Here is a 12129-nt window from a genome sequence, read left to right on the forward strand (position 1 = left end):
TGTATCCAGCCAAAAGGAAGACTAATTTTGTGGCTTTTCTCAAACCAAAACCAAGCATGGCTGGGTCTCTCTAATTCTTTCTAGTTTCTGCTGCTATTATTCTCTTTCCCACGTTCCTTTTTGTTTTTTTAAGGCTTATTTTTCTTTTTTAGGAACAACTTTTCTGCAGGATTAAATTTTGCTATCACTTGGTGAGTTTCCTTAAAGCTTGTTAGCATCTTGCTTCTGTTGAGGGTCATTAACTCATGATAAGAGGGCCAAGAGGCCACTGGGTCTCCTTCACATCTTTGGGAGTAGCAACGAGAATACACAATGGAAATCTGTTCAATACCTATTCTCCAACAATTGAGGTGGAAAAAGGGCTTCCATCAACATCCCTTTGAAAATATTGCCAACCAAAAAAAAAAAAAAAGAAAATATTGCCAACCCCTGAAGCAAGTATTTAGGATTCTCTATGCTGGTATTTGTAGCAAACAGCCTTGTAGCATAGCTTAATCAGCTTTTAGCAACTAAAGAGGTCCTTCTGCTGTCTCCCCGTATTATTAACTTTGTAATTTTGACTTTAGGGGACTGGGGCTCAGGCAAGGTAAAGCATAATTTCCTGTTTACTGATGAGTCAAACATTTTTTCTTCTCTGTGGCAATTTGCTACTGATTACTTTGAAGGATTTTACCAATTTCATTTCCACATGGAAATAGGGAGGCCACTCTTAGCAAACATGTTTCTTGGGTGTGAAGGAATTGATGTAAGTGATGACAAATCAGGTCCAAGACCTCTGAAGACAGAGGGAAAGGAAACTAATATGGCAAATTACATTTCTTGTCACAAGCTTCTCTCCCTGTAAACCAGAGCAGGGGTCAGTCACTTTTCATGTGACAGAAAGGATGGCTTCTAATCATCCTATGAATCAGTTTGTGCCTATGTGGGTACAAAGATCCCACTTTTAAAAAGTTGGGGGTGGAGATAGGGTAAAGAGAACGGCTTTTATAGTAGGTGGGAGACTAGAAAATGTTTGTTTAGAAACAGGGAAGGAGGGAATTTCCTAATTAGAGGGGGAAACAGAGAAGATGAAAAGGGAGAAAAATGATGGATGTAAGTCTTTGGTGGGCTGGGCAGGGAATGAGGGCACAAGTAAGAGATCTGGCCAGCCTCAACAAGAAAAACCACCTCTTTCTCAGAGAACAAAGTAAAGGAGGAAAGGACAGGTGAAGAGGATGAATGGGCTCACTTCTAGATGTAGTAGGAAGCCAGCACCTCACCATCTGCTGAAAGACAGAAAGGTGGTGGTGTTGGCTTTGGAGGCTTAACTGAGTTCTCATCGCTGCATCCTTTAAATTTCCCGACTGACGTGATCATGTTCCCCACATTGGGTAGAGTAAACCTTCTCTGTTCAAACCACCTCTTCTGTTTTTCTCCATAACGCAGAGATAGGTATGCGGCCTGTAATTTCACTAGTATGGGGTACTCCTGAAGGAGGAGACTCCCTCTATCAATGCAGGTCGGCACCTTTTCTGCTACGCATAGTTCTAGAAAAGTGCCTAGAGCACTGAGAGATTCAGTGACTTGCCCAGGGTCACATAGTCAGTAGGGGCCAGAAGTGGGACTTGAACCCTGGTCCTCCTAGCTCCAAAGCTAGCTCCCTTTCTATCCGTTAGTCTATGCTTCTCAATAGAGGCCCTTTTATTCATACAGTAAGTGTTTGTTGAATGAGCAGCTATTAGGAATACAAAGAGAAAACCAAACAGTCTCTAACCAGGAACTTACATTCTACTGATGGGGTGTGTGGGGTGATACAAATGTACATAGGTAAGTAAATACAAAGTATATAAAAAGCAAATATAAGTAATTTTAGGCCAGGGAAACACTAACAATTCATACCTTGTAGAGAAAAATAGAAGCTATCTATCAAAAAGCTCCTTCTTGTTCCCAGTTCTATGTCTCAGATCTTCTCAACATCATTATCCTATTTTCTCTCCCTTGGCTTCATTGTGCCTTCGATATAATTTTCACTGTTTAGAAAACTCCTACCCATATAGTAAATGCCCATTATGTTATAACTATTCTGGATGCAAAACTTGCTGTGTGACTAAGAGTAAGGCACTTAACCTCTTTTAAGCTCAGTATCTTCATCTGTCAAGTCAGGATACCTGTATAATCATCTGCCTCACGAGGCTATCTTATGGGAAGAGGTGTAACACTATGATTAGCACTAGATTATATTTCAGAAGGAAAACTGGGGGGCAGCTAGGTGGTGCAGTGGGTAAAGCACCAGTCCTGGATTCAGGAGGACCTGAGTTCAAATACAGCCTCAGACACTTGTCACTAGCTGCATGACCCTGGGCAAGTCACTTAACCCTCATTGCCCCCCCCCCAAAGGAAGGAAAACCGGGAGAGACAATGGAAAAATAATTTATTTTTTCAATGACTACAAAGTTTTATTTTTTAAAAAGAATATGCTTAAATTAATATTTCTGGAGTTTGCAAATGCACACAATTCTTTTTGTTACTTTTTTTTGGACATAAATCCAAGGTTAAAAGTCTTGTTTCTTCATTTCAAAAGACAAATCATTTCATTATATTTCTCCTCCAATTACCAGTGGTTTGGTCTTCTGATCACTTATATGACTATGGAGAGTCACCTTCAAAGTCAGTATGAAAATCCAGCAGAAAGAAGTCTTGTTGCAAAGGGTAGCTGTTTTCATCTAGAATAAAAAGGCTTTGAATTTTCAGTGTGTAGGCTCTTTCTCTGCTTACTAGCAACGAGTGGCACAGGTCTGCTGCAACCATCCCATATGTGATACCTGAGGATGGGACTGCCAAAAAAAAAAAAAAAAGGAAGAAAGCATGATGATTACTTTCCCAGGGGGAAAGTCCTGTACAGTTTCTTTCTGCTGCTCAGAGCAAAAGACTAATTTCCCTACCTTCTTTTCAGGTACAACAAAGAGATGGCAGCCTAGCATCTAGTAACTCCATTCCTATTGAAGAAATGGTATCACTTATGATGTATATTTTGTATATTGAAGATATTTCTTATTCCATTGCTAACTATAAATAAGTGACATGTAGAAGACTTTATTGCCTACTATTAGCTTAAATTTGAAACTGAAAACACTATGAGTGTTTGCATCTAAAAAGTACCACTGGGGTTAGCTGAGGGATTCTGTGTTTAAATAAATGTTAAGAATAGGAGACTAGCCAAAAAAAAAAAAAAAAAAAGAATAGGAGACTAAAAATAATCTCATTTTATGCTGAGTAAGTTAGGCTAATATTGATTCCTAACATTTAAAATATCCTGAAGTGCTGAGATTAAAAACAGATGTGTCATTAATCTCTCAGGACAAATGTTATGGATGGATGATGAGCTAGGTCCGGCGAAGGGTAAGAGATTGGCTGGACTGCATTTGGGGAACACACCAGCACTCTGAATAGTCTCAAGCTGCTTACCTGCTACACAAACCTCCCCCATATTTTAAAAATCAAACTATTACCATATTTTGTTGTATTATCACCTTAATTCCCAAATATATCATGATGTACCCAAGAGTCATCTCTTACACCAAAGAACAAAAAACAGTGTGAGGAAACTAACCGGTCCACCAACGCAATGTGGCAGTATGGGCAGTGACCCTTTGTGCCCACAATGTGCATCATGGGATGGAGTGCTCTGTTCTTTACTGGGTTTCTTGGGTTAATTTTTTTTTTCATATAAGGTATTTTATTTTTCCGTTACATGTAAAGATAGTTCTCAACTTTTGTTTATACAAGCTTTACAATTTCAGATTTTTCTCCCTCCCTCCCCCCTCCCCTAGACAGCAGGCAATCTGATATAGGTTATATCTATATATCTATATACATATACATATATATATACACCCATATATATATACACATAATAACATTAATCCTATTTCTGCATTAATCCTGTTACAAGAGAAAAAATCAGAGCAGTGATGCAAAACCTCAAAAACAACAACAACAGCATCTTGGGTTAATTTTTAAAGCCCATCCCAAGCTGGTGCCGCCCCCTGTCAATCCCTCTCTTCACTGCTCAGTGTCCTTGTGATTCCCATGTACTGGTTCTAGTCTGCAGCTTCCTGCCCTTGCCTGCATGGCTCACCATGCCTGGAATGCTCTCTTCACCTCTGTAACGGCAGAGCAGGCTCTGTACCTCTGTGCACCTAACAGACAGCCTGTTTTCTATGAGGCTGCCTCTTCTGGCCCACTGTCTGTGTTCTCCAGCCTCAGGTATGCCATTGCTTTGGGCAGTGGAAAATTTGAGCACTGACCAGAATGGTCATCTCTAGGTGAAAAATTTAGGATTGAGGTTAAAGCCCTTGATCCAGTTCATACACTCAGATGAGTTTAGGGTTAAATCTCATTAATTTATAGCCCCTGTGGCTTGGTCAAACCTTCTTCCTTCATAAATGCTAGAACAGAGACCAAAGAGGATGAGACTGTTAATCCGTGTTTGTTTTTAAATACTAGTATCCCAATTTCACCTGTCACTGACACCTCACGTCTGCCAAGAACCCACCTCACCAGTGAGGAAGTTAACTGAAACAAACTGAGAATGTGGAGGTACACTAATCTTCTCAGACTATAGGAGACCTATATAAACTTACTAGAGCTTTTTGCCAGTTTAAAATTTTTAGGAGGGGGTCAGCTAGGTGGCGCAGTGGATAAAGCACCAGTCTTGGAGTCAGGAGGACCTGAGTTCAAATCCAGCCTCAGACACTTGACACTTACTAGCTGTGTGACCCTGGGCAAGTCACTTAACCCCCATTACCCAGCCCCCCCCAAAAAAATTTGAGCATACAAATCATGTGATCTTGTTAATAGATTATGGTAAACATCTCACTTATCCAGAAACAACTCTCTATTGAGATCTATACATAGATCACTAAGAACTGTTTACATTTTAATTTTACATATTTCACATTTACTTATATTACATATTTCACAATTTACATATATTTCACATAATTACATTATGTGGGGACCAATTTTTAATTGGGGAGTGCTAGTTAAGCGGCTCGCCGCAATATTGGGGCAAGGAAGGAGACCGGCAGCCTCCCTCAAAACAGAACAAGATTTATTTTAACAAGAACTAACTTAAAAAAAAAAACACAAACAGGATCAGTAGGATCAAGGAAAAGGAAATAAAATAGGTTAAGGGAAATTATACAACCTTAAAAGATACCACAGCCCAGGAATCAGCTGAGAATATGCAGCCTACCTGTCATTCCAGCATCCCGCTAGAATGCCCAATTCTCCTCCTCCAATCCCAGAAAAACCCCACACAGCCCCAGCCAATGGGATGGCCGCTCTGTCAGTCACATGACTGCCCTCACTAGGCTTCCAATCATTATAATTTTGCCAGGCCCACGTAGGCATCGGCAAGTGGTGATGACGTGAGGTGCCAGAGCCCTGGCAAGGTGCCAGAGCCCTGGCAACAGCTATCACCAGTGGGTGGAGCACCATGTGGTTTGCGGAGCCCCAGGCCAGTGCATGCCGAGGCATAAAAACCTCAAATAACAATTAATTCTTTACATTTACCTACAACTCTGCTTAACCAGTCAGGCGGAATATTGAGAAGAATCTTCTGTATCATCTCTGATCCAACATGAACGCAAACCTCATTCCTACCGTCAGACACAGTCATCAGAGCTGACCTGAAAACGGAGAGGCAGGAGTCAAAAAAGCAGCTTTGAAAGTAGAGGGAAATAAATGAATGATAGAAAATGTCACTTTCTGGTCCTGACTTTCTTTTAACATGCTGAAAACAGCTGAGAGTGCTCCTGTGATACCACACCTACATTTAAAAAGTTCTTGTGGAAGAGTCAACAGAGGAAAAACCTGTGCCTCTGGGAAAGCTATGCCCATGTTACTGTGGTAAGACAGTAAGAGAAAAATGAAACACAATTTCCAAGGTCAAGTCCCAGTCTCCTTGGAAAATTATAATATTGGCTCCAGTTATTCAATAGTGGCACTAGCAGGAAGTAGACAGTTGAATGGGTAATTTATCTACAGAGAAATGTTTTCATTAATTAGCATCCTGTTGCCTTTTAATACTGGGGATAACCCTACCTGTGAGAAAGCAGCAAATTCATCCTCTGGCGGCTTATTACCTTTTTAGGGCTTACTATCTTTTCTTGTCAGTGAGTAAGTTAATCAACAAATATTTATTACACACTTACTGTGTGCTGGACACTGTGCTAAGGGCTGGGCAGACAGGAAGGCAAAAACACTCTCCCTGCCTTGAAGGAGTCTGTGCTCTAGGGAGAGAAGACATGTAAATAACTGCACACATAAGCATCCCCTTGTGCGTGGAAGGCACCACGGCCAAGGGGCCCAGGAAAGGCCTCTTGCAGAAGGTATGATTGGAGCTGTGTTTTGAAGAGTCAGGTAAGCTAAGAGGTGGAGGGGTAGGAGTGGAGCATTCCGGGCACTGAGACAGCCACTGCAATGGCAGACATATGAGATGGAGCATGGGCAGGAAAGAGGCCATTGTGTGAAGAGCTCTAAATGACAGGGCTTTACATTTGATGCTGGAGGTAACAGCGGGGCACGGAAGATCACAAAGTGGGGCAGGGGAGGATGACACGGTCAGATCTGGGCTTAGCAAAGTCACTTTGGTAGCCGAATGGAGGATGGATTGGGGAAGGGGGACGAGTCTGGATAAGTGATGAAGCCTGCACTGGGATGGTGGCTGGGGGCATGGACAGAGATTGGGAAGGTAAAACACCAAGGCCTGACCACAGACTGGATGTGCAGGGCGGGCAGGAGGGGCTGGAGATGACGTTGAGGTTGGGAACCTCAGGGACTCTGAGGTTTGGCAGCATCCTGGAGAAGACAATTTGGGAGCAAAGACACTGAGTCGGTTTCTTACTCTCAGACTCCACTAACATCGCTCAGCCTGAGGCCTTCTCTTTCATTGCTCAATTCTTCCCAGAACATTCATTTTGAGGTATGGCCCAGCCCTGCATCCATCCTGCTCTAGATTCCACTGCCATGAGTCAGCTGCTTCCTCCCTCCGCCCAGGCAGGTTTCTCTTCCACTTGGTGTGTCTTCTCAGAATCTCCATTTGGGGAAGGGCCCAGCCTAGCCATCCGTAATTCTCTGGACTTGCCACCATGTCCCCTCCAAGTATCTCCTCATTTCCGCTCTTGTTCTTCAAATGTCCTTTTACAGACTGTCCTCCCTATTAAAGGTAAGTCTTGGGGACAGCTAGGTGGCTCAGTGAATAAAGCACTGGCCCTGAATTCAGGAGGACCTGAGTTCAAATCCAGCCTCAGACACTTAACACTTACTAGCTGTGTGATCCTGGGCAAGTCACTTAACCCCAACTGCCTCACCCCCCCCACACACACACAAAAGTCTTTCTTTTTGCTTGTATTTTGTCAAAAGGCAATCACAACATCATGAGACTTATGTGAAAACTAGGAACAAAAGAAATGAACATGCATGTGGCTCCTAAAAAGGATTCCCAGCTTTTACAGTTTACATTTTTACAACAGCAGGACAAAGGGAGGAGGGGATACCAGGAAGGGGTGTGACATGGGAGGGGGAATGGTGCAGAAAAGGTGGAGTATATACTTCTCCATGGAGAAGAGTAAGGTGATGGCAAAAGCCTTATGCTTTTCCCTTGGGAACTGCCAGACTATGAAGATAGGAGGGTCTGCTTATCTACAAAGGTCCCCAACTGCACAAGCATTATTCCAGTCTAGCACAGTCTAGCCTGCACCTGTCTTGCCTCCTAAGGATACACAGGGAGTCTGTTTTGGGGTACAAACAACAAATTATGGCAGATCAGGGGGAGCTTCATCCTTGACGCACTCAGGACTCTTGCATGCTCTAGATCCACTGTTTCTGGGAAATATGTCGTTTCAAAAAGACAAGTTCAGGGGACCCCTTAACAATCTGTATCCCTGGCTCTTAGCACAGTGCCAACACATAGTACACATTCCATAAATGCCTGCTGACTGACACAGTAAGTTTGAGATTCCATGGGGACATCTAGTTCAAGATATCCAAAACAAAGCTGGCAGCATGATGGTGGTGGAGAGAGAGAGAGAGAGAGAGAGAGAGAGAGAGAGAGAGAGAGAGAGAGAAAGAGAGAGAGAGAGAGAGAGAGAGGGAGAGAGGGAGAGAGGGAGAGAGAGAGACACACACAGACCTGTCAATCTTCTGCATAGAGATGATCATTGAACCCACAGGAGCTAAGGAGATGATGAAACAAGACAGTAGAGAGGGAGAGGAGAAGGGGGGCCGGGTAAAGGAAACTGAGGACTGGTGAGGCAGGGAGGAGACCCCTGACCAAGGAGATGACAAGATGCCCAGGGCATCATACTACACTTCATATACAGCTGGCACTTGCAGGTTTGTTGAACCAAACTAGAACTCCAGACAGGGACAATATTCTTATCACTTAAAAAAACAGAACATCAAACTGCTCCCTAAGTGTAAAGAACAATTCCACATAATTGCTTGTTTACTGATGCTGAATGGAAAGAACTGTACTCTCTGTTTACTTGGTCGGGCTTGATTTTTTAAAAAAATCTTGATACAGGGTTAGACACTAAATTCTTCAATGATGACTGCCCTAAGTCTGTGCTGTGAATATATCACTTATAATGAACTATTTTACATTCTCTAGAATTAAATGGATCCCTTTGGGCAGCATATGGAATATTATTAGAAAACCACAAGTTAACATTATCTAAGTTGTACTGTCTTTATTTATTTTGTTAAACATTTCCTAATTACCTTTGAATCTGGTTTGAGCAGCATTGTGGAGGTGCCTGCCAGTTATCAACTGACTAGACATCCTGGATTCTTTGCAATCTTCTCACTTTCTACAGGTATTTACTGAATAAAGTTAAATATCAAAGAGAAAGAAGGCCATACTTCCCGTAAAGAAATAAAAGTAATAAAGAATATAAATGACATTATAAATCCTAATTAGCAGATTTTCCTTCTTGAATGTAATTCCTTAAATTAATTTTGGTTCTTTAAAAATAATTTTTAGTGTCTTTAAAAAATGTAAGAGGGGCAGCTAGGTGGCACAGTGAATAGAGCACCGACCCTGGAGTCAGGAGGACCCGAGTTCAAATCCGGCCTCAGACACTTAACACTTACTAGCTGTGTGACCCTGGGCAAGTCAATTAATCCCAATTGCCTCACCAAAAAAAAAAAAAAAATGTAAGGAAAAAGGGAAGGGGGTGAAGGAGGGAGGAAGGAAATTTTAAAAGTCAGAATTTTTAAAAAAGAACATTAAAATTGTCTTTAAATGTAGTAAGGAAAAAAATTAATTTTTTTAAATGTAAGGAAAATAGTATACTGTCAATCCTCACCTTTCATAGAGGTAACATTCCTAGAAAACGGCACAAAAGTAAAAACTGTGAATGTTGTTATGTTGAACCTATGGAAAATAAGTACCTGCGAACACCAAAAACTATAATCTTTTACTAGAGATTGTGGAAAATACACTTTCTGCATACAAATCTTTATAACAAAACATTAGTTCTGATAATATGCACTTTTCCTTACACAGTAACCATTAAAATAAGTCATAAAACTGGTAACAGGCAAAATATTTTTTCTCGCTAATAATCCCTTAGAATTCTGTAGTTTTTTGTGCTAACATTTCAATTAAAAAACAATGTTCTCACAACTACCAAACATTCTTCACACAAATCAAATCAGATCTAAATAACTGGAAAGATATCAATTGCTCATGGATAGGCAGAGCTAATATAGTAAAAATGACAATACTGCCTAAATTAATTTATTTATTCAGTGCCATACCAATCAGACTACCTAAAAATTATTTTATAGAGCTAGAAAAAATAATAACAAAATTCATCTTGAAAAACAAAAAATCAAGAATATCCAGGGAAATAATGAAAAAAAATTCACAGGAAGGTGGGTTAGCAGTACCAAACCTGGAGCTCTACTATAAAGAGGCAGTCATCAAAACCATCTGGTACTGGCTAAAAAATAGAGTGGTAGATCAATGGAATAGGCTAGGCTCAGGAAATGCAGTAGTAAATGACACTAGTAATGTAGTATTTGATAAACCCAAAGACTCCAGCTTCTGGGATAGGAACTCAGTATTTGACAAAAACTGCTGGGAAAACTGGAAGATAGTATGGCAGAAATTAGGCATAGACCAACATCTTACACCTTATACTAAAATAAGGTCAAAATGGATACATGATTTAGACATAAGAGGTGATGCCATAGGTAAATTAGGAGAGAAAGGAATAGTCTACCTATCAGATCTTTGGAAAGGAAAACAGTTTATGACCAAACAAGAGATAGAGTATATTATAAAATGCAAAATGGATGATTTTGATTACATTAAATGAAAAAATTTTTGTACAAACAGAAGCAATGCATCCAAAATTAGAAGGGAGGCAGAAAGCTGGGAAACAATTTTTGTGGCCAGTACTTCTGATAAAGGCCTCATCTCTAAAATACATAGGGAACTAAATCAAATTTATAAGAATCCAAGTCATTCCCCAATTGAGAAATGGTCAAGGGATATGAACAGGCAGTTTTCTGATGAAGAAACCAAAGCTAGATAGCTTTGGTTTCCCATATGAAAAAATTCCCATATGAAAAAATGCTCTAAATCTCTAATGATTAGAGAGATGCAAATTAAAACAACTCTGAGGTACCACCTGACACCTATCAGATTGGCTAAAATGACAAAAAAGGAAAATAATAAATGTTGGAGAAGCTGTGGGAAAATTGGAATACTAAAGCATTGTTGGTAGAGCTGTGAACTGATCCAACCATTCTGGAGAACAATCTGGAATTATGCCCAAAGGGCTATAAAGCTGTGCATACCCTTTGACCCAGCAATACCACTTTTGAGTCTTTTCCCCAAAGAGATCATGGAAAAGGGAAAAGGACCCACATGTACAAAAATATTTATAGCTGCTCTTTTTGTGGTGGCAAGGAATTGGAAATTGAGGGATTGCCCATAAATTGGGGAATGACTGAACAATTTGTGGTATATGAATGTAATGGAATTCTATTGTGCTGTAAGAAACAATGAGCAGGAGGAATTCAGAGACACCTGGAAGGACTTGCATGAACTGATGATGAGTGAGATGAGCAGAACCAGAAGAACATTGTACACAGTATTATCAACATTGTGTGTTGATCTACTGTGATGGACTAGATTCTTCTCACCAATGCAATGGTACAGAAGAGTTCCAGGGGACTCATGATGGAAGGGGATCTCCAAATCCAGAAAAAAAAAAAAAGCTATGGAGTAGAGATGCTGATTGAACCATACTATTTCTTTTGCTTTTGGTGCTGTTGTTTTTCTATTTTGAGGTTTTTCCTCATTGCTCTGATTCTTCTCTTATAACATGACTGATGCAGAAATATGTTTAATGTTATTATGTATGTATGTATATATATAAAACCTATGTCAGATTACCTGCTGTCTGGGGAAGGGGGAGGGAAGCCTTATCAATGGATTAGATTAAGTACACAATATACTGTAGCAAATAAACCTCATAATTTAGTGCTAAAGAAACCTAAACAACCTCCTGACAGGTGCAAGGACTTGCTATTTGACAAAATATGACAGGACAGCTAGACAAGGTAGGATTGGAGAGAAAAATGCTTACTAAATGAAAAAAAAGAAAAGATAATAACTTTTAAAAGGACACAGTGTCACTCCCATGTCACAATGAGGCCTCAGATGGAATAGGGTCTGATATGGAACAAAACAAAGCCTCCTTGAGAGATACTGAAAGTTTATAGGTGGTGTTACAAAATTGGCAAAGGAGTAAAAAGTGAGATGTTGCTTCACAAAGGCATATATACATTAAAAAAAATATATGTCAGGGGGCACCTAGGTGGTACAGTAGATAAAGCACTGGCCCTGGATTCAGGAGGACCTGAGTTCAATCTGGCCTCAGACACTTGACACCAGCTGTGTGACCTTGGGCAAGTCACTTAACCCTCATTGCCCCGCAAAACAAAACAAAACAAAACAAAATATGTCAGACTTAAAAGTTCTGTAGCCATTAAATTGCTAATCAATATCTTATAAGGTACATATTGTTTTATCTACTCTGAAAATATTTTTTAAAAAAGAGACTCTAA

At 40.4% G+C, this 12129-nt stretch overlaps 1 protein-coding gene across 1 annotated transcript in view; it reads right to left on the reverse strand.

Moving 5' to 3' along the window:
• Positions 1-2434: 2434 nt before the first annotated feature.
• The window catches only part of SHLD2 (shieldin complex subunit 2), a 96678-nt gene continuing 86983 nt past the window's right edge, over positions 2435-12129 (reverse strand). Inside the window, 2 exon segments of the mRNA XM_043980446.1 lie at positions 2435-2813; positions 5557-5672. Of these exon segments, the coding sequence (XP_043836381.1) occupies positions 2626-2813; positions 5557-5672 (304 nt within the window). The 3' untranslated portion in view covers positions 2435-2625.

This window comes from Dromiciops gliroides, chromosome 2, assembly GCF_019393635.1.
Source record: "Dromiciops gliroides isolate mDroGli1 chromosome 2, mDroGli1.pri, whole genome shotgun sequence".
Lineage (NCBI taxonomy): Eukaryota > Metazoa > Chordata > Mammalia > Microbiotheria > Microbiotheriidae > Dromiciops > Dromiciops gliroides.